At 44.4% G+C, this 22,288-nt stretch overlaps 2 protein-coding genes across 3 annotated transcripts in view; one reads left to right on the forward strand and one right to left on the reverse strand.

Annotated features, from left to right (window-relative positions):
* Window positions 1–3,833, forward strand: part of RINT1 (RAD50 interactor 1) — a 34,974-nt gene extending 31,141 nt beyond the window's left edge. Inside the window, exons 13-15 of one of the 2 annotated variants that reach the window (XM_059397011.1) lie at window positions 1,990–2,170; window positions 2,245–2,363; window positions 3,253–3,833. In XM_059397011.1, the coding sequence (XP_059252994.1) occupies window positions 1,990–2,170; window positions 2,245–2,363; window positions 3,253–3,445 (493 nt within the window). In that variant the 3' untranslated portion in view covers window positions 3,446–3,833. Of the gene's footprint in view, window positions 1–1,964; window positions 2,171–2,244; window positions 2,364–3,252 lie in introns of those variants that run through there. The other variant, XR_009403861.1, reaches the window with a different exon arrangement.
* Window positions 3,551–13,868, reverse strand: EFCAB10 (EF-hand calcium binding domain 10). The gene is made up of 4 exons (XM_059397012.1): window positions 13,458–13,868; window positions 5,288–5,452; window positions 5,089–5,176; window positions 3,551–3,629 (listed from the first exon to the last, which is right to left on the reverse strand). Exons 1-4 carry the CDS (start codon window positions 13,564–13,566, stop codon window positions 3,593–3,595), a joined length of 399 nt encoding a protein of 132 aa, XP_059252995.1. The 5' UTR covers window positions 13,567–13,868; the 3' UTR covers window positions 3,551–3,592.
* Window positions 13,869–22,288: the final 8,420 nt, after the last annotated feature.

The following is a 22,288-nucleotide window of genomic DNA, read 5'->3' on the forward strand; positions in this document are numbered from 1 at the left end:
CAGTACCGGGTATTTACCCAAAGAATACAGAAACACTAATTCAAAGGAATGAATGCACCGCAATGTTTATAGCAGTACTATCTACAATAGCTAAGTTAGGGAAACAGCCCAAGTGTCCGTCAACTGATGAATGGATAAAGATACACACACACACACACAGTGTGCACGTATCATAGTATATGTAATACAATGGAATATTATTCAGGCATAAACAAGAATGAAATCTTGCCATTTGCAAGACATGAATGGAGCTAGAGAGTATTATGCTAAGTTAAATAAATCAGAGAAAGATAAATAGCATAAGATTTCACTCGTATGTAGAATTTAAGACACAAAACAAATGAGCATAGGGGGAAACAGACAAATCAAGAAAGAGACTCTTAACAATGGAGAACACACTGCTGGTTACCAGGGGGGAGGTAGTTGGGGATATGAGTGAAATCGGTGACAGGGATTAAGGGAGTGCGCTTGTGGTGAGCACCGGTGATTTAAATAAAAACTTAAAGGGACACCTGGGTGCCTCAGTTGGTTAAGCTGCAGCCTTGGCTCAGGTCATGGTCTCAGGGGCAGGGGATTGAGTCCGACATCAGGCTCCTTGCTCAGCAGGGAGCCGGCTTCTCTCTCTGCCTCTGCCTGCCACCCTGCCTGCTTATGCACATTCTCTCTCTGACAAATAAATAAATGAAATCTTAAAATAATTAATTTTTAAGACCTTAAAAACAAATTGAAAGATGATACATATAGTCAACTTCCAAGGCATCTAGACAGCAGAGTTTGGCTCTTTATGCTACAAACTTTACCTTTTGATGGAAATCTTTCTAAAATATATTCAAACATTCTTTATCAGAATAAACTGATCATAGTTGAGCTTCAGGACTGTCTGTAAATACAGGGAGCTGGTGTGTGATGTGGAGCTGAATGGCCTGTCATTGCTCTACCAAGCACGGTCCAGGGGTGTCCTTTGCGCACCTGCCTGTACAGTTGATCCCGCTGTGGTTCTGTGTGCGCCACACAGTGTCCTCTGGGAGAACAGTGCCGGTCACATGGAGTATTTCTAATCAGTGTAGAAGTGTTTTCAGTCCCTGTAATCTTGCTGAAAATCAGATCACGAAGTTAGCAGATGTCTTAAATGCTAATACGGGTTACATGTTGCCTGTTTTATAAATATTTCAGTAAGTCATATTAAAATTGGGGGATTTAAAAAAAAACTACCATCCTCATTACATAGGGGGCATTTAATGTAGAACTAAAGTATAAATTGGGCACCTGGGTGGCTCAGTGGGTTAAGCCCCTGCCTTCGGCTCAGGTCATGATCTCAGGGTCCTGGGATCGAGCCCCACATTGGGCTCTCTGCTCAGCAGAGAGCCTGCTTCCTTCTCTCTCTGCCTGCATCTCTGCCTACTTGTGATTTCTGTCAAATAAATAAATAAAATCTTTTTTAAAAAAGCACTAAAGTATAAATTTATTTATTTAAGATTTTTTTTATCTATTAGAGAGAGAGAGAGCATGAGCAGGGGGGAGAGGGAGAAGCAGACTGACTCCCCCGCTGAGCAGGGAGCCTAACGCAGGGCTTGATCCTGGGACCCTGGGATCATGACACTCAACCGACTGAGCCACCCAGGCACCCCAAATACATTTTTTTCCTGAGAGAGCTTTTCATGCTGGGCTGTATATCATTTCTTATCCAACGTGCACTTCCCCGAATTTGAAAGGATCTGTTAAATCTTTCAAAACACCATGTTTGGGGGCACCTGGGTGGCTCAGTGGGTTAAAGCCTCTGCCTTTGGCTCAGGTTCGAGCCCTGCATTGGGCTCTCTGCTCAGTGGGGAGCCTGCTTCCTCCTCTCTCTCTCAGCCTCTCTGCCTACTTGTGATCTCTGCCTGTCAACAAACAAACAAACAAACAAACAAACAGAAAAACCACCACGTTTGGAAGATCTTGTAGTCATACTTAAAGTGCCACAGGCCGCGCCGCTCTTGTGTCTTGCAGATGGCTGTCCTTGCCGTCGCAGGCCGAGCAGGCGGTGATGTCCCTGTCCAGCTCGGCCTGCCCGCTCCTGCTCACTCTCAGAGACCGCTCCCTTCAGCTGGAACAGCAGCTCTGCTTCTCCTTATTTAAAATTTTCTGGCAAATGCTTGTGGAGAAGCTGGATGTGTACATCTACCAAGAAGTAAGTAAGAGCAGACCGTATGTCGGGGCCACGAGGATCAAGGAGACTGTAACAAGAGTTGCTCTTTGTTTCAGATCATTCTGGCTAATCACTTCAATGAAGGAGGAGCGGCTCAGCTGCAGTTTGATATGACCCGGAACCTGTTCCCCCTGTTCTCCCACTATTGCAAGAGACCGGAAAATTATTTTAAACAGTAAGCTCGATATTTAACAGTGACTGCTAATGTATCGCGTGTTTAGAGGAGGTTGATTCCTTTTTTTTTTTTTTAATAACAACTCTCAGGGTTCCAGTGATGTTTGGTGGGATAAGTAAGGCATCAATTGAAATTTTAAAATATCCATTATGTACCCAGATAATCAAAGATGTGATTCATGATCCCCCAGATTTATCAGGACTGGATCTAAACTACGTGTTGGGCCTTTTGTTTCTTGCATTTGGTTGAATGCTCCTATTTGCCTGTTACTAGAGAGAGAAAATGCAAACAAGTGTAATTCTGCCATATTCAAGAAGAAATTAAAATTATGCTTAGTACCTAATAGTAAGCCAGGCCTGAAGAAAATCTGTTTTCTTAAATATTTAGTATTAATTTTGATTCTAAGCATAACTATAAATGTATGTAAGGACATTTTTAGAAATTGCTGATGTAAAATTTATATTGTTGGGGGGAATTTGAGATTATAAAGTATTCCTTTTAAAGTTATTATAAAATGAAAGATTTATTTTTGCTCATTTTAGTAAGTCATCTGAAATTTTTCTTGTTTCTCTTCCCATATTCTAATCTAACTAAACGCTAAGCTACATATAATAGGCTATTATGTTAGTATCATTATTATATTTTGGGAAGTAATAGATACATATTGAAAACAATGGTCCTATTATAATAATCTAATGAAATGTAAACACTATACAAATACATAGTCCTAATGTGTTAAAAGAGCCAAATAAATCCATCAATACTCTTTACAGAAGGCATATGGACTAGCAGTGCAGGGAAGTTGTTTCTGAAAATGAGTATATTATGGAGTGATGTGGATGATACAGATAATGGACCTCCTGCCCTTTTTTTTTCTTTTTCTTAACAGTGTCAAAGAAGCCTGTATTGTTTTGAACCTGAACGTTGGTTCTGCCCTACTTCTGAAAGACGTCCTCCAGTCCGATTCTGGGCAGTCTCAGGCCACAGCGGCCTTAAATGAAGTTGGAATTTACAAACTGGCTCAACAAGATGTTGAAATTCTACTTAATTTGAGGACAAACTGGCCTAACACTGGAAAATGATGCATCTTTTTTTGTTTTGGAGTTTTTCGTTTTTAACAAAGAAGAAGCCAGTTGGGATTTCGAGTTATATGATGATGTTCTGAATTAATGAAACTGGACAATTGAAAACTTTATAGAATCATTTATTATCTTGAACTTACAGTGTTATTAAAATGCTGACCATATTTTCTCAGTCCTCTTGTTCCTAAGAAAATAAAAACAGAAAACTCAGAAGCCAGAAAAACTCAAGAGTAATTCCATTTACAAATATAAATGCTATGTCTGTCTGTTAAGTAAGATACAAGAGCAGAGATAATAAATTACAATGAATTTTCAATTTCCTATGCTAATTAAGGGAGACTACTGTAGATAATCAAACACAGCAAATAAATTTTTTTTTAAAAATCAATGTAGAATGCATGTTTATAATTGAGGTTCCTGTATTTGATTTGGAAATTCACTGTGTTTCCTGCAAGAAAACATATGAGATGGTGACTAAAACAGAATTGCTCTCATTTTCCACAAATGTCCTTACATTTAAAATCCTTCCTAGGGGCGCGTAGGTGGCTCAGTAGGTGAGCATCAGACTCTTGGTTTCGGCTTAGGTCATCATCTCAGGGTCATGGGATGGAGCCCCATGCTTTGGGCCCCCGGCTCAGTGGGGAGTCTGCTGCAGGTTCTCCCCCTCCCTCTAACCCCTACCCCGTGCGTGTGCTCTCTCTCATAAATAAATAAACCTTTAAAAATAAATAAATAAAATCCTTCCTAGTTCCATTCCATATGACAGTAGACAGCCTTCTCTTTTGGACGAAACATTTCAGGCCAGAACACTGTGTTTCAGTCTTTCCCCACAAGGGTAGGGATGGGAACTAAACAGTTTTTGTCTGATATTTATGTAAGTGACAACGAGCTGGAATCTTTAACTCTCCTTTTCTTCCAACTTTTCCTTGGCTCTGGACTCTGTTACATAATGATTTCTTGATTAATAAATCCTCAGAGAACAAAATATTTAAAGGCATTGAGTTACATTGGTCAGAAGCCTACAGCTATCAAATTTTATTCCTTTTTTTTTTTTTTTCTGATTTAGCATTTAATTAGTACTTTTCAAGTGTAATACTCCAAATCTAAAATTGTTGGGCTGGCATGCAACTTACACTGATATTTTTGTTTTGTTTTTTTGTTTGTTTGTTTTGAGTAAGCCCTGCACCCAACAGGGGGCTTGAACTCATGACCCTGAGATCAAGAGTCTCATTCTCTACTGATTGAGCTAGTCAGGCCCTACAACCTCTACTATTGATAAACATCTACTTGGTGATAAATAACTTTGAGGAAATATTCTGAGAGAACTTCTACTGCTCTATATTTTATAAAGAGATTTTCCAACTGGTGTATTAGGCTCAAAGCTTTTCTGTGAGTTCTAGCAGACTGGGGCTTCTCCCCCTCATTCTTTGAGAACTGCTGGGCTTTCCCATTGAGAAAAGAATGAATCTGCCCCAGAATTTCCTAATTCCAGACTTGACTGTCACTCCTTGCTTTCTAGACAGCTGGATGTTTCAAGGGAATGAAATGTTTCTGTCAAAAGGTAGGAACTTCTGTTTTAAATTATAGTCCTTGTACCTCAAAGTCATGTTCATTAAATATCAGCCACGTCAAAATAAACTTACACTTCAGATCTGAATTTTTCCAAAGTTATCACATGTCCATCATCTTGTAAAACTTCATCTTCATCCAACAGACCCAGGGTTTTCAGGCCTGTAAAGTCAGAATGAGAGAAGGAAAATTCATGAAGCGAGCATTATTTTCAACTAAGGAAAGTTCAAAAATGAGCACGAACTGTTACTTCAGTGAGTAGAAGATACTGACCTTCTCGGTACTGCACAAATGATATGGTGCCTTTATGTGAAGTGTCCATCATCTCAAACATAGACACGATGTTAGAGTGATCCATAAAGAAAGGAAAAGCCACGCCTGTTACTTTGGCAATTCTCAGTCGTTCCAATATAGATATTAAATACTCTCTTGGTTTTTCTGTAAAAGAATGGTTCCAATTCTTTCTGATATAAAATTAAGATATATCACACATGGAAACAGTCATTTAACAATTATTAAATAACTACGTTCAAGGTTCTGTACTAGGCACTGGGGTATTACACCTTGCTCACAAGCAAAACAAGACATTAGATAATTAATTACTCTACCCCAGATATAGGACCTGGGAATTTTTAAAAAAAGAGCTCCTCAGGTGATTCTAATTTGTAGATAAGTGTCGAGGGGGAGAAAAAAAATGTATAACATGAGGGGTGCCTGGGTGGCTCAGTGGGTTAAAGCCTCTGCCTTCAGCTTGGTCAGGATCCCAGGGTTCTGGGATCAAGCCCTGCATCGGGCTCTCTGCTCCACAGGGAGCCTGCTTCTTACTCTCTCTCTGCCTGCCTCTCTGCCTACTTGTGATCTCTGTGTGTCAAATAAATAAATACAATCTTTAAAAAAAAAAGGCTTTTTCTTGAGAATTTCATAAATAAATAAAAGTAGGAAAGTATAACGAACCTGTCAACCCACTTTAACTTAAAATTTGTGGCCAGTCTCATTTCACCATCATCTCATCCAGGCCCCCTCTTGCTGTATTGTTTTGAAGTCAATTACAGTGATATTTCATTAATAAATACTTGAGCATGTATCTCTAACAGATAAGGACTCCTTCTGAGATATAACTGACATGTAGCATTATGTAAGTTTACGTAACATGTTGATTTGGTACATTTTTAATTTGCAATATGATTGTCACTATAGTATTTGCTGACACTTTTACCACATATTTCTTTAAGATCTAGTCTCTTAGCAAGTTTAGTGTTTATCATACAGTGATAACTGTCTGTAAGCCTTTTGCTGTGCATTAATTTCCAAGAATTACCTTACTTGCCCTCAAACAACAGCTCTCCTACTCCCCCACCACTCACCATTCTACTCCATTTCTACAACTGGCTTTGTTAGATTCCCTGTATAAGTGGTGTCTTGCAGTATTTGTCTTTCTCTCACTTAGCTCACTTAGCCTATCCTCAAGGGGCATCCTCGTTGCAAATGGCAGGATCTCCTTCTTTCTCATGGCTGAATAATATTCCATTGTATAAATATACCACAGCGTCATTATTCATTTATCTGTAGACAGACACTTGGGCTGTTTTCATACCTTGGCTTTTGTGAATTATGCAGCAGTAAACATGAGTGCGCAGATATCTCCTTCAGACCGTTTTCATTTCCTTTGGATATACACCCAGAAGTGGAATTGCTTAGGCATATGGTAGTTCCGATTTAATTTTTTTTAAAGATTTTATTTATTTATTTGACAGAGATCACAAGTAGGCAGAGAGGCAGACAGAGAGAGAGGGGGAAGCACGCTCCCCACTGAGCAGAGAGCCCGATGGCGGGGCTCGATCCCAGGACCCTGAGAGCCGAAAGCAGAGGCTTAACCCAAGTGCCCCTGATTTAATTTTTTTGAGGAACCTCTATACTGTTTTCCATAGTGGCATTTCCCTGATAATTAGTGATGTTGAGCATCTTTTTATGTATCTGCGGGCCATTGTATACCTTCTTTGGAAAAATGTCTATTTAGCTCATCTGCCCATTTTTTTTTAAGTTTTTTATTTTTTATTTTTATTTTTTAGTAATTGCTACATTGAGCCCTAACATGGGGCTCAAACTCATGACCCCAAGATCAAGAGTCCTGTGTTCTCCTGACTAAGCCAGCCAGGAGCCCTGCCTTGCCCATTTAAAAATATATATATTTTTTATTTACTTGTCAGATAGAGAGTGAGAGTGAGTGAGCACAAGCAAGGGAGTGGCAGGCAGAGGGAGAAGTAGGCTCCCCGCCAAGCAGGGAGCCTAATGCAGGACTCGATCCAGGACCCCAGGATTATGACCTGAGCTGAAGGAAGATGCTTAACTGACTAAGCCACCCAGGTGTCCCATTTTTAAATCAATTTTTTTGCTATTGAGTTGTAGGAGTTCTTTATACATTTTAGATCTTAAATGATACATAGTTTGCAAATATTTCTCCTATAGGTTGCCTTTCCATTTTGTTGATTCTTTTGTGGTGCAGAAGTTTTAAATATGACATAATCCCAGCTGTTGGTTTTTTCATTTTGTTCTTTGTGCTTCTGGTGATGTATCTAAAAAATCATTGCCAAGACCTGTGTCAGGGAGCTTCTTCCCTGTGTTTTCTTCTAGGAATCTCATGGTATCAGGTTGTCCCACAAATTTTATGAATTGAGAACACTTTTTAAATTTAAAAAAGTTGGGGCACCTGGATGGCTCAGTCCGTTAAGCATCTGACTTCGGCTCAGATCATGATCTCAGCGTCTTGTCCAGCATGGAGCCCCATGTTGGGCTCCGCGCTCAGCAGGAAGTCTGCTTCTCTCCCTCTCCCTCTGCCTCTTCCCATGCTCATGCGCTTGCTCTCTCTCTCTCTCTCTCCTCTCTCTCTCAAATAAATAGAATTTTTTAAAAATAGTAAAGTTTTAAAAAGTAAAAGTGAATTTAGCAGCTCAGTCCTTAAGTGTCTGCCTTTGGCTCAGGTCGTGATCCCAGGGTCCCAGGATTGAGTCCTGCATCAGGCTCCCTGCTCCGTGGGAAGCCTGCTTCTCCCTCTCCCACTCGCCCTGCTGTTCCCTCTCTCAATGTCTCTCTCTGTCAAATAGATAAATAAAATCTTTAAAAAATGAATGTAAACACTTATTCAAATAGCACCCACACATTGTGATTACGTTTTTAGATCTCTCTTGTGCCTTTCTGTACAGATTTTAACAGACTATAGAAACAATTGGGTTACTGAAGGCAATCCCGTCACATATGTGGTCTTCTGTCGCTTCTCTCTCGGAACTACTTATCAAATTCAGAAAAAGAAAAAAGGCCAAGTTTGAATTTCAATTTACTACTTTTCTTTTTAAGGACAGAGTAAGTAAATAATGCTAATGGAACTTGGTGTGTTTCTCTGATGAAGGATTTTTACTGTATATCCCTTAGACTACATGAGATGTTATCATGTTTAAGTCTAGAGTCTATAATTTATACTCCGCCTGCTTCTAAAAATGTTTTGAAAATGCTTACAACAGAAGTAATAAAAATATTACCTTTAAAGAAATATTTTATTTTTAAGTAATCTCTCTGCCCGACATGGAGCTTGAACTCACAATCCCGAGAACAAGAGTCATTTGCTCCACCGACTGAGGAAGCCAACCGCCCCTAAAGATAGGACTTCTTAAAAACACGAAGAGGGGTTGCCTGGCTGACTCAGATGGTTGAGCATCCCACTCTTGGTTTCAGGTCAGGTCATCTCAGGGTCCTGGGATTGGGCCCCACGTCAGGCTCTGCACTGGTCATGGAGTTGGCTTGAGATTCTCTCTCCCCTCTCCCTCCCTTTGCTTGTCCGCGCACTCTCTCAAACAAATAAATCTTTAAAAATTTTAAAAAATAAAACATGAAGGGAAGATCTAAATGTTACTAACCACCTAAAGTTCTGTAAATGTCAGCTGATAATGACAATCAGTTTTTGTAAAACAAAACCTCAAGTTCACTTTTTTTTTTTTTTTTAGTTTTTTTTTTAATTTATTTGTTTGACAGAGAGAGATCACAAGTAGGCAGAGAGGCAGGCAGAGAGAGAGAGGAAGGGAAGCAGGCTCCCCGCTGAGCAGAGAGCCCGACGCGGGACTCGATCCCAGGACCCTGAGATCATGACCTGAGCCAAAGACAGCGGCTTAACCCACTGAGCCACCCAGGCGTGCTCAAGTTCACATCTTAATAATAAATGCTAATAATTATTGAGCCCTCACTATGGGCCTGGTATTCCCCATAACCATCACTTCCCCAAGACCACAGCTAGTATGAATCCATAATATGCTCCCTAAAATGTGCAGTAAAGCCTGTACATTTTAGGGAGTTAGTAGGGAGTTAATAGGGAGCACTCTACTAACTCAAATATGGGAAGCATCTGGAAACCCCAAACCTTGTCAGCATGATGGTCTTCATTGAGTTTTTCCTCCTCTGTAACTCTCAAAGGTATCTTATCCTCATTTAACCATCCCCATAGCAACATCTCTCACCTGGGTTACTACAACTGTCTCTTTTTTTTTAATGAAATTTTAATTCTATTAAAGGCCTCTCCTAAGCATTTATACTCCCTCCCTCCCTAGCACAGAATTGTCGCTGGGAAATGACACGTTTTCCTACCGAATGACTTCAGATCATGTTAGGTTTTGCTGTTAAATGAGTTATGAAAATCTGTTAGTTTCCAGAGCTGATAGAATTCTGAAGTTGAGGATGTGGGATTGTAGACCTGCTCCCTCACCAGTAGTAACACAATCAAACTGCCTAGGCTTATTTTCCATAAATCCCTTTTTAATATTTTTTTATTTTTTAAAAAAGATTTATTTGTTCGACAGACGGAGATCACAAGTAGGCAGAGAGGCAGTCAGAGAGAGAGAGAGAGGAGGAAGCAGGCTCCCTGCTGAGCAGAGAGCCTGATGCGGGGCTCAATCCCAGGACCCTGAGACCATGACCCAAGCGGAAGGCAGAGGCTTTAATCCACTGAGCCCCCCTGGTGCCCCCATAAATCCCTTCAAGATCCAAGCTTTTCAAATTGGGATCCATGTCATAATGCCAGAGGCTTCGGATAGACCCGAGGTAAAGATAATGTTTCTTCCTGAGAATCAATCATACTCTGGTGAATAATGTGAAACATTTATAGTAAGAAATGGGTATCTCTGTAGAAGAACAAAACTTGCAAATTTTTATGGTAATACAAGTGACTCCAAAGAAACTTGTCAGGCAGCAGCAGGCTAAGGTCTCAGACACCAAAGTTACAAGTCCGCTCTTCGCCATTAGGAGAATCTGGGCAGGAAACTTGGAGAGGCATTGCCCTATACTCTGGACACCAACCAAACCCCTTAGCTTCTCCTCAGTATTTCTTCATATTTTTCCGGCCCCTCCCCACTCCCTTTGGATTTTGTAAAGATGTTTCAAGAAGTTTACATTGTAGGGTGCCTAGATGGCTCAGTCGGTTAATTGTCTGCCTTTAGCTTGGGTCATGATCTCAGGGTTCTGGGATAAAGTCCCACACCTGGCTCTCGGCTCAGCAGGGACTCTGCTTCCCTCTCTGACCTTCCCCGATGCTTGTTCTTGCTCCCTCTCTCTCAAATAAATAAATAAATAACATCTTTAAAAAAGAAAAAGTTCGGGGCGCCTGGGTGGCTCAGTGGGTTAAGCCTCTGCCTTTGGCTCGGGTCATGATCCCATGGTCCAGGGATCAAGCCCCATATAGGGCTCTCTGTTCAGTGGGGAGTCTGCTTCACCCTGCCTCTCTCTCTGCCTTTCTCTCTGCCTACTTGTGATCTCTCTCAAATAAATAAATAAAATCTTTAAAAATAAATAAATAAATAAAAAGAAAAAGTTCACATTGTTACAGAGGGTAACAGCATCTCAGTTTCTTACATTGATAATTATTTAAATTATGAATGGGGTAGGATTACAATATTAATTGTGTAACTTCTACCAGACCTCCCCTTCCTATCCTCTGCTGAGAAAATTTGTCTTTATCTTAGATTCTCTTTTCCCCACCATGCCTTCTATAGGAGAATGCTGTTTTTGCCAGACGAGTTCAAAGCCTTTTATATTAAAGGAAAAAAACGAATCCTTGGGGCGCCTGGGTGGCTCAGTGGGTTAAGCCGCTGCCTTCGGCTCAGGTCATGATCTCAGGGTGCTGGGATCGAGTCCCGAATCGGGCTCTCTGCTCGGCAGGGGGCCTGCTTCCCTTCCTCTCTCTTTGTGATCTCTTCCCTTCCTCTCTCCTACTGTGATCTCTCTCTGTCAAATAAATAAATAAAATCTTTAAAAAAAAAAAAAAAATCCTTGAGATACCACATTGGTTGACATTAGAAAGAGCTTGAGAGAAAAAGGCCAGGAAAGAAGCAGGAAATAGAAAAAAAAATCTACAAACTAAAAAAAGACTACAAAGTACCTACTAGCACAGTTAATGAGAAAACAGACAAACAAAAACAAACCCACTTCAAGGCATATAAACATGTAGAACAATAGGGATAAAGGGCGCCTGGGTGGCTCAGTGGATTAAAGCCTCTGCCTTCCGCTTGGGTCATGGTCTCAGGGTCCTGGGATCGAGCCCCCGCATCGGGCTCTCTGCTCAGCAGGGAGCCTGCTTCCTCTTCTCTCTCTGCCTGCTTCTCTGCCTACTTGTGATCTCTCTGTCAAATAAATAAATAAAATCTTAAAAAAAAAAAAAAAGGAGGACACGTATTTAAAAAGAGAAAGAGAGAGAACAACAGGGATAAAATAAAAACTTCCAGAAGAGAGAAAAAGTCTTCATTAAACAGGTCAAGAATCTGATGACGTCATGTCATCAGACTCTTCAGAGCAACTGTGGCAATCAGAAGAGGAAGGGGCACAGCCCTCCAAATTCTGAAGGCAGTACTTTCTGAGAATTGTATCTACCCTAGTTATCATGTTTGAGTGTAGGATGAGACACTACCATACACATGAGTTCTCAAAATATTTACCACTCCAATGAAGCACGCTCCTTGGTCTGTCCTCTAAAGGAAGGGAGAAAAGGCAAAAAAAAAAAAAAAAAAAAGTGCGGGTGGGGGAAAGAGACCCAAGCACCATAAAACAGGCTGTAAACAGAGGAGAGAGGTGAAAAGGTTAAGGTCTGAGAAGAGAGAGGGAAACCCCTGAATTACAGCCACACAGCAGCGCAGCTGGGCCATCAGTCTAGTCCAGAGCAAGAAGACAGAGCTGGGGGAGTGGTTACACCATGACTCTCCTCTCCTACGACTCTCCTGTCCTACCTGGAGGAGAGCTCTGCTTGCGACAAAAAGAGAATATCGATGACTGAGTAGTAATGACACAGAAAATTTAAGTCAACATTTAAAATGTGGTATTACTGGGGCGCCTGGGTGGCTCAATGGGTTAAAGCCTCTGCCTTTGGCTGGGGTCATGATCCCAGAACCCCGGGATCGAGCACACACACACACCCCCCATCCAGCTCTCTGCTCAGCAGGGAGCCTGCTTTCTCCTCTCTCTCTCTCTGCCTACTTGTGATCTCTGTCTGTCAAATAAATAAATAAAATCTTTAAAAAAATAAATAAAAATAAAATGGTGGTATTACTAATTTCCAGGAAATCAACAAAGGAAATACAGTCATAGCATGCTACACGGATTCGCTGTGGATATTTGCCTAATAATAATAATGCACATTCTAAATGCTGGCCACACCAAAACTGAATTATAATTTTACTGGGAAGGTGGGGATGAGTGGGAACAGGTGTGAGTGTACGTGCATGTCTGTAAGTGAGCTGACGTTTCCTCCTACACAGTATAAAGCTAAATCTAAACCCCGGGGCTGAGGGGACATTGGTAAGTAGCAGTAAAGTCTGTGATCTAGAAATATCAGGGAGTTGGCAATCATTCTTTACAACAGGAATCTGGGGCAGGGAGGGAAACGCTGTTCTTCTCTATAAGCCTTGGGGTGCTTTTTGACTTTTAAACCCCATACGCATATACTTTTATAAAAATCTAAATCAAACACGTGTTGGTTGCCAGCCGTAGGGCTAACTTACATATTACCCATTCAGTCTTCCCCACGTGTCCACAGCTCGGTACTGCTCCCCGTTCTCCAGAAGAGGACCCTGACGCGCAGACCCTCGCCCACACTCCGCTAGTGTTAAGGACGACCCTCCCCCGAGCCTCTCCCCACCCGCCGCGAGCCTCCCCCTACGAGAGCCCCGCGCACCTGGCCAGTGGTCGGCACAAAAGAGGCCGTTCAACGAGTACTCAGGGCCGCGGCGTTCGCCGGCAGTAGGACTCCAGCCGCCTAGATAGAGGCCGGGCGGGGAGGGCGAGCTGCGGGGGTCCCGGGGACGCGAGCGGGCGGGGGGTGCGGGCGCGCAGGGAGGGCGGTACCGGGAGTTTCTGGGAACAGCCCGGGCAGGGAGGCGGGTGGGAACGAAAGCCGAACGGTAAGCAAGACTCTTACCCGGCCGGAAAAAGAGCAGGGTGCTGGTGAGATAGTTCAGCAACTCCATAATCCGGTGTTTTTCCAAGTAATTCCTGGCCTCCAGCTCCCTGCTGCCGCGCGCCTGCATGGCTCCGCGTGGGGGCGTTGCTAGGCGACCCGGCGGCGTCGGGGCCCTTGGGCTCCACCCCCTCCGCCCCGCGCGGTCGGCCTTAGGGGGCGGCCTGAGACCGGAGTCCTCCACTTCCTCGCGGAGAGGAAGCTTGGTGCGGCGTGGGGTTGGCGCCTGCGCGGAGGCTGAGCGTGGCCCGTGCAGAGCCCCTGGCGGGCGGAGGGTCCGGTTCCCCCGCTGCGCGGAGGGCTGGGCGGGGTCGGCTTTTCCTGTTTTTGTCTCGAGCACCTCGTCCAGTCCGTGCTTGTTGATCTGGGGACTGAGACCTCAGGTTCTAGTAACACAGGATGAACCTGGGGAATTAGAGAGCATACAGGGAGAGTCTTAAATCGGGGCAGGAGTCGGCCGGCTTTCTGCCCTGGGCTGCGGGTCGGGAAGCGTGCTGGGATCCTGAGCGCCAACGTCTCTGCAGCTTAACCAGGCTGCGCCGAGGGGTCGTGTCGAAGACCACCTGACAGTAGTGTTGAGGGAGAGTCACTGAGTACGACGGGATGCAGGTGCATAGCAGGGCCCGCGCTTCAGTCGTCGGTGTGCCTCGGAAACTGGACTCTAGGCTGGGACTTCTGTCCTGAAGGGCCAAGCTCGGAAGCCTGTGGCCTAACGGTCAACAAGGAGTTATCCCAGGACAGGCACTTCAAGGAGAGGAAAGACAAATGGCCAATAAACATACGAAAATATTCCCAGCCTCTTCGACAATCCTGTAAACAAAACTACAAGAAAATGCCAGTTTACATGTAGCAGACTGGTCGTAGTTAGGAAGTTGGACAAGATCGAGCTGGCAAGGATACACTGCGACAAAACAGTGATGATAGGAGCCCAAATTGGAACACCCACTTTGGACAATCGATTTGGAATTGTCTTGATAATGCAAACATGTTTCTGCACTCAGCTGCTCTTGGACAGGTGTACCTGGATATGTGCACAAGAATGTTCACAGCAGCACTCTTCATAATAACAAGCACTGATAACAGCCCCAAAGTTCATCAAGAACACAATGGATTGGGGAGCCTGGGTGGCTCAGTTGGTTGGGCATCTGCCTTTGGCTCAGGTCATGATCCCATGTATTGTGGAATAGAGCCCCATATGCAGCTTTGTGCTCCCCGTGGAGTGTGCATGTCCCTCTGCTCTTTCCTGGTTTGTGCTGTCTCTCTCTCTCTCTCTCTGTCTCTCAAATAAATGAATAAAATCTTTAAAATGTCAGGACTGTTCTTTAATGGAGGGAGAGAAGACTGCATGGTGGTCCATTGGAGATGGTGATTTCTGCCTGGTGCTCTAAGCTCAAGACATTTGGTCCTCCCGGTGGGAGCTTCACTTACTCTACCTGGGTTACTCGGGCCCTGAATAAATAGCTCTGCTCTTGGAACCTCAGATGACCTAGAATCTTGACCTGGAAATGGAGCGGTCTGATCTTCTGTGACTGTGGAGTCAGGCTGCACGTTGGACCTTGTGGACGTCTTCCTGACTCACTGTCTTCTGTCCCAAAAGGCCTGGCAGCAGTTCCTGTGCCCAGTGCTCCCTCTTACAATTCCCGCGGAAGTCATGCTAAAGAGAAGTATCCAGATGCCACCTAGTGGAGCCAGCTATTTGTGCTGATGCCTTTCCTCTCAAGATTTTACGTATTTGAGAGTGTGTGTGCCTGAGCATGAGCAGGGGGGAGGGCAGAGGGAGAAGCAGACACCCCGCTGAGCAGGGAGCTCCCCGCGGGGCTCGATGTGGGGCTCGAACCCAAAACCCTGGGATTGTGACCTGACCCAAAGGGGGATGCTTAGCAGACTGAACCAGCCAGGTTGCCCCATGCTGGTGCCATCTCTTAAGGCAATTTGGGCTTAATTAATCACTGTCATCAACATCGCCATCCTTCGACTTCCCCCTGGCCCCTCTCCTCGTTATTCTAACCCTTTAGTGGTTTGGGAGAGTAACTCCAGTTGGAAGACATGAAGGTGGTGGTTCCCAGTCACAACTGCACCTTAGAACCAACCGGGTCCTTTACAGACTACTGGAGGCGGGGCCCCATTCTCAAGCAGGAAATGGAATCTCTTGAATTGGGGCCTGAACATTGGTAGTTCTGTTGTTGTTGCTTTAAAAGCAAGGATTGAGGTATAATTAACATTTAAAAAACTGCACAACTGGGGCGCCCGGGTGGCTCAGTGGGTTAAAGCCTCTGCCTTCTGCTGGGGTCATGATCTCAGGGTCCTGGGATGGAGCCCCACATCGGGCTCTCGGCTCAGCACCGACCCTGCTTCCCCCGCTACCCCTGCCTGCCTCTTTGCCTACTTGTGATCTCTGTCAAATAAATTTAAAAACAAATAAATAAATAAACTGCACATCTTTAAGGTGTACTCATCAATAAATATACATCCATGAAACCATGACTGCAGTCAAGACGAGAAACATATCTATAGCCCCCAAAGGTTGCCTTGTACCCCTTTCTAGTTCCTCCCCCTCACCCCTCTGCCAGGTAACCACTGACCTGCTAGCTATCCCTCTAGATTAGTTTACATTTTCTGAATTTTCTATAAATGGAGCCACACAGTGTGGGTTTGCTGTTCTTGTTTTGGCTCAGTGAGTGTATTTCACTTGATATAATTTTTTAAAAAGATTTTATTTATTTGTCAGAGAGAGAGAGAGGACAAGCAAGGGGAGCAGCAGAGGCAGAGAGAGAAGCAGACTCCCCGCTGAGCAAGGAGCCTGATGTAGGACTCCATCCCAGGACCCTGGGATCATGACCTGAGCTGAAGGCAGACACTTAGCCAACGGAGCCACCCAGGCATCACTCGATATAATTATGTTTTGAGACTCACCCATGTCATTGCACGGCGCCGTACCTCCTCCCGTGCTGGTGCTGAGTAGGACTTCAGGGACGGCGGAGCTATGACAAACAGCTCTGACATGAACATCTGAACATCGGTATACGTGTCTGGGGTGGGCACGTGAGTTCATCTCCCTTAGGGAAAGAGCTAGGAGCGGACTGCTGGATCATATGGGAAGTGCAGTATTTTGAGAAAATGCCAAACCATTTTCCCCAGTGGCTGTGCCATTTTACCTCCCTGAACTGGTGGTTATGAAAGGTCCCCCAGGGCGAGCCTGGTGCTCAGATGGGACTGAGATCCTGCCTGATGGCCGCCTGGGAGGCCTGGGCTAAAGGTCTGAGTAACACTGCTCAGAATCCCCGAGAGTAGAGTCCCGCAGCCCATCTCCGCACAGGACACACACGGGAATCTCCCAGGAGCCTTCTATAAACACAGTGTCTGTCCCTTCTCCTGCAGGGACCCTGATGTGATTGCTCCGCACACACCGGGTACGTGGGGGCTGTCTCAGGCATCAGAGCTTTCCTAACAGCTTCCTGGGTGGTTCTAGAGCACAAAGTGACTAACGCCCCTTGTTTGACCAGGACTCCAAGGGGGGTGGTTCTGGGAAACTTATCACCACAAGACTAGGAAAGTCCCAGGTCAGCTGAGCACCTTGTCACCCTGTTTGTGAACCACTGGCACAAGGGCATGAACTTTGACGTCAGATTTGCCAATCTCTCTGTGCACTGGGGATGTGTAGCTCAAGGGGATGGTGTGTATGTCAGGGAGCATTGTATAAGGGGGAAGCTAAGACTCCACAACAGACTGTGGGTGACTCCTCTCTGTTTTCTGTTTCAACCAGGAGTAAGTCAGCTAGGAATTTTGCTTGCTGTTAAAAAGGAGGGGAAAGGGGCACCTGGGTGGCTTAGTCGGTTAGGTGTCTGCCTTCAGCTCAGGTCATGATCTCAGGGTCCAGGCTCCTTGCTCGGCAGCGAGTCTGTGTCTCCCTCTCCTTCTGCCCCTCTGCATTCTTATGCTCTCTTGCTCAATTGCCTTCTCTCTCTCTCTTTCAAATAAATAAATAAATAAATAAAATCTTAAAAAAAAAACTGTAGAAATTTCCATGCGGCCTTCCTTTGGCTCTTCCAAATGACAATACATCACATAACCATAGAACATCACAATCGGGGCGCCTGGGTGACTTGGTTGTTGAGTGTCTGCCTTCGGCTCAGGTCATGATCTCAGGGTCCTGGGATCGAGCCCCGAATTCGGCTCCTTGCTCAGCGGGAAGCCTGCTTCTCCCTCTCTTACTCCCCCTGCTTTGTTTCCCCCTTGCTGTCTCTGTCAAATACATAAAATCTTAAAAAAAAAAAAAAAAAAAAAAAAGAACATCACCACAGAACTAGGTAATCAACACTGGTACATACTATTACTGGGGCATAGACCTCATTTGCATTTCACTAGTTTTTATCTGAATTCTTTTTTCTTTTTCTGTCCTGTTTCACTTTTTGTTTAAAAAGTAATCTCTACACCCACCATGGGCCTTGAACTCATGACCCCAAGATCAAAAGTTGCATGCTCTCCTGACCGAGCCAGGCGAGCACGCCAGTTCTGTTTCCTTTTTGAGGATACTTCTGTATTTCAGAATAGCATATAAACGGAGCTTCATTTTATAAACTGAGACTAAATTTAACTTCCATCCCACTGACTGGGTCTGCTGAAGCTTGAATTAGGTCCACCAAATTGAAGCCCAGAACAAAATTTTTGAAAAACCTTCTTTGTGCTTCTAAATTATTTCTATGATGGATGACCTCAGGTGATTTGCTATTTATACAATTTACCTGGGGGATCGAGGACCCTTTCCCAAAAGGCTTCCCGTGCATGAGCTGTGTGGTCCTCACCAAATGACTTGACCTCCGCAAGCCTTGGTTTTTCTCATCTGTAAAATGGGGGCAAGAATCTCACCCACCTCATGGAGTTATGGCAAAGTCTTGTCCGCAGCCGGCAGTCTGTGGGGTGGAATGGAGGGTGTGGCCTCTCATGGCTATGGATGGTGACCAGGGGGCACATGGTTCTGTCTTCCCTAGCTGAAACCGAGAATGCATGTCCCCAAACAACACTACTGCACTGATGTCAGACTTCAAGTGCATCGTGGATCTGTGGGCTCTTGTGGCTTGTCCTGCAAACCAATCACCCTTGATATGACACTTAAATGGAAGAATATATTCAGTTCCAAATGAAGCATTTGGAGCACAGCCCACAGAGTGGGGACGGCTTTTACAGGAAAGATAGATCATTGCTTTGTATATTATTTTTTGAAACTAAGAGACCCACTTTGCCCCAATGCCCTCTTTCAGCAGAAATAAGTTTAGAAGACAAATAAAAAGGGGTAAAAAAAAAAATTGGATGGCTTAATTGTTGGCCATTTCTAGGGGATATCAAAGTTCTCCTTTCTGGTGTTACTAATGGATTAAATTATTTCATGTAGTTTGACGTTAATTAATATAGAATTACTGGTGATAAGCTCACCTGTTGCATTGGCCAAAATGGATTCATTTGGATTCAGCTGTACACCTCTCCTCCCTCTCTATGTGCAGCAAAGTTGGGCTGATGGCTCGAAATGGGTAGGCCACGGTGGGAGTATTAACATCACAGAAATCATCAAGTGCGTCCCCTGTCATTCCCCGAAGCCCGATATTTGACGTTTATCCACACACCATCGAAGCTGCCCCTGCTTACCTAAATTTAAAAAATATCAAAGCAATACACCCAAATGGTAACAAATTAAAATGATGAGAGGAAAGGAGCTCATGCCTCATCCCAGCCCCCATCCCATTCGATGCTAACTTTCTCTGCTGAGCCTGGTAACCCGGAATCCTGAATCTCAGTATCCCATTCCATTTTTCTAGAAAATACCCCTTCTGGCTCCAGCTGGGCGGGTAGGGAAGGAGTAGTTGCTTGGCTGCATGGGGGAGGTGACCGGGCTCCCCGGGGTCCAACAACCTCCTAGGGGACTTTTCACGCCCTTCTCCATTTTCAGCTCATTTCTGCCTCTTCCCCTCTGTGGCCCCTGCGGCCCCTGGGGGAAGCTGGGGAGAAAGCAAGCCTCTCATTAGCATTCTCCTTAACGTGCTTTGCAACTTTCTTCTTTCTGCTGACACAATTATCGCTCCAAGTCTGCCATTTACTTTTCGTGTCTGTGTGTAAACTTTTCAACCTCAAAGTGCACAGTGAAATGAACCAGTATTGAGCCTACAACCTGATAAATATTTCACCAACAATTATGTTCATGTAACAAGTCCCCAGGTCAAGATACAGAACACTTCCAGCAGCAGAAACCTCCCTTGTGCCCCCCCAAAGGTAAGAGCTATTCTACAAAGCCGTCTGTTGGTATTCAAGGCTTTAATTCACAAGGTTACTTTGAATGCCAATTCATTAATTAAAATGTTGAACAGTGCTGGGTTCAGCGTAGACCTGGAGGGAACATCTTGCCAAGTGCTTGAAGGTGAGTGCCCCTGGGGGCACTCTCTCTGCTGATTCAGTCAGTCCCATACTCAGGGCGGTGCATCTAGTCCATAGCAAATGTGTCTCAGTTTATTGAGTTGGACAGAACCAAAAGACTTGCAAAAATTGCAAACAAAACCAGAAACATGCATCTGATTTTTTTCCAAAAGAAAAGCTCCCAAATTATGGTTTCCTCCCTGTTTGCCTCACTTCTCTGGGGCTCTCTGCCTTTACCCCATTCTGATAACGTGTCGGAATTCTGTCTTTTCCCTGTAAGCCCCAACATGGTGTCTGGATTACTCAGGAAAATTGGGAGATGCCTCTGTGTGTGTGTGTGTGTGTGTGTGTGTGTGTGTGTGTGTGTGTTTGGTTGGGGGCTTAGTAATAATGGGCTAGGAAATCAGATAGGGAAGTGAAAGGAGCCTAGAGAAACCGAAAATCCCAATACAGGGTGCACAAGCTCCAATTTTTCCAGCAGCTTCCACAGTGCTTGCTCAGGTCTCAGAAGAAGCAAACACTTTTGTGATGATGAGGTTTGCTTTGATTAGAAATTTACTAAAAAATTTGAAGGTGAAAGGGAAGCCCAGAAAACTCCCCAAATTTCTGAAATCAAGAGAACTTTCCCAATATTTGTGACCTTAGATCAGATTTGTATTTCAAAAGATCACAATGAATGATACACCTCCAAGACGATGGCAAGCTTCCTACAGCCCTTCTGTCCTGATGTGGCCCTTTATGGGACTGATTTAGTTTTTGAGATATTCAGCTTTTCTGCACTTTCCTCATTTACCTGCCTAGGTGAATGGCTTACGAGGCTGTACTGAATAAAAATACACTTATTAAAATACATGCCTGGAGGGTGCCTGGGTGGCTCAGTGGGTTAAGCCGCTGCCTTCCGCTCAGGTCATGATCTCAGGGTCCTGGGATCGAGTCCCGCATCGGGATCTCTGCTCAACGGGGAGCCTGCTTCCCTTCCTCTCTCTCTGCCTGCTTCTCTGCCTACTTGTGATCTCTCTCTGTCAAATAAATAAATAAATAAATCTTAAAAAAAAAAATACATGCCTGGAAACTGGACTAATCCCAACCAGATCAGAAAGCAAGAAATAATCCATTGGGCAAGTGGTTATTGCCTAACAGGAAAAAAAGAAAGAAGAAAAATGTTTTAGTAAAAGAAATTCAGAGACCTGAGTAATCCAAGTAAGAGATGCACAGAATTTTATTTTAATTTAAAAAATATTTTACTTACTTATTTGTCAGAGAGAGAGAGCGAGCATAAGAGGGTGGAGCAACAGGCAGAGGGAAAAATGGGGTCTCTGCTGAGCAAGGAGCCCAATGTGGGACTTGATCCCAGGACCCCAGGATCATGACCTGAGCAGAAGGCAGCACTTAAGCAACTGAGCCTTCCAGGTGTCCTGTCACATAGACTTTTAAAACCTCATTGTGGAAGAGTCTGTAGGTGGAGTTTATTTCTACAGGAAGCAGGGAGATACCATGGAAAGAGCACTAGACTAAAAGAACAGGCTTGCCCATCAGCCAGAGGTGTGGTTTTGTACCTCAGTTGACCTCTCTGTGTCTCAGTTCCCTCACTTGTAGAAGAGGGTCTTTAAGATCACTTCCGGTTTTCTAGGGGTTCTCTGAGCCTGTGACTAGAACCGAAGGAGGCTTCTCAGTCTAGGTTTGGAAAACACAGAATACATAGGCTCCTTTCAAAATGGAGTGAAAGGTCACCCAGGCCAATGAGATGTTGAGTGGCCAGTCGGAGACAAAGCTCAGAACAAATGGCTATATGCTGTCCTTGGTGCTAGAAGCACGACACAGGTTTTGTGACTACGGATAATCCGTTTGTATAAACATTTATTTGCAAGGTGCTCACTATGTGCCAAATCTCTAACCCGCTTCCCCCGATTTTCTTTTCTGCACAACAGTGAAAGGCAGAGGCAGAATGGTAAGAAATGTGTCTTAGTGTGACTTGGAACTCCAATGGCCCTGCTCTGCCCTTAGTGCGCTCGAACCACTCTCCAAGATCGTCTTCCCTGAGCCGGGACCTTGCTTTGAACAATGGATCTCAAATGTGCTCTCAACACTGTTGCAATCTAGTTTCACTAGTAATTACTTAATTCTTTCTTAACACTTCTCCCACGTTCCCACACAAATTCAGGTTACCCGCGGTCACGGAGAAAATGGCGGCCACCAGGTGTGAATTTCCCCTGTCTTCCCAACAGCCAGTCTGCAAGCTGACTTCTTCACCACTGCCCTGGAGGAAGGGCCCTTCTTCCTACTGGTCCTTCCATTAAATGAGGCCCTGAGACTGAGGAGACACTAATGCCCAGTGGCCTTTGTAAACCACCCCAAATCTCTGCTCATCAATGCCTCAAGGTCATGAGCAC

Source organism: Mustela nigripes, chromosome 4, assembly GCF_022355385.1.
Source record: "Mustela nigripes isolate SB6536 chromosome 4, MUSNIG.SB6536, whole genome shotgun sequence".
Classification (NCBI taxonomy): Eukaryota; Metazoa; Chordata; class Mammalia; order Carnivora; family Mustelidae; genus Mustela; species Mustela nigripes.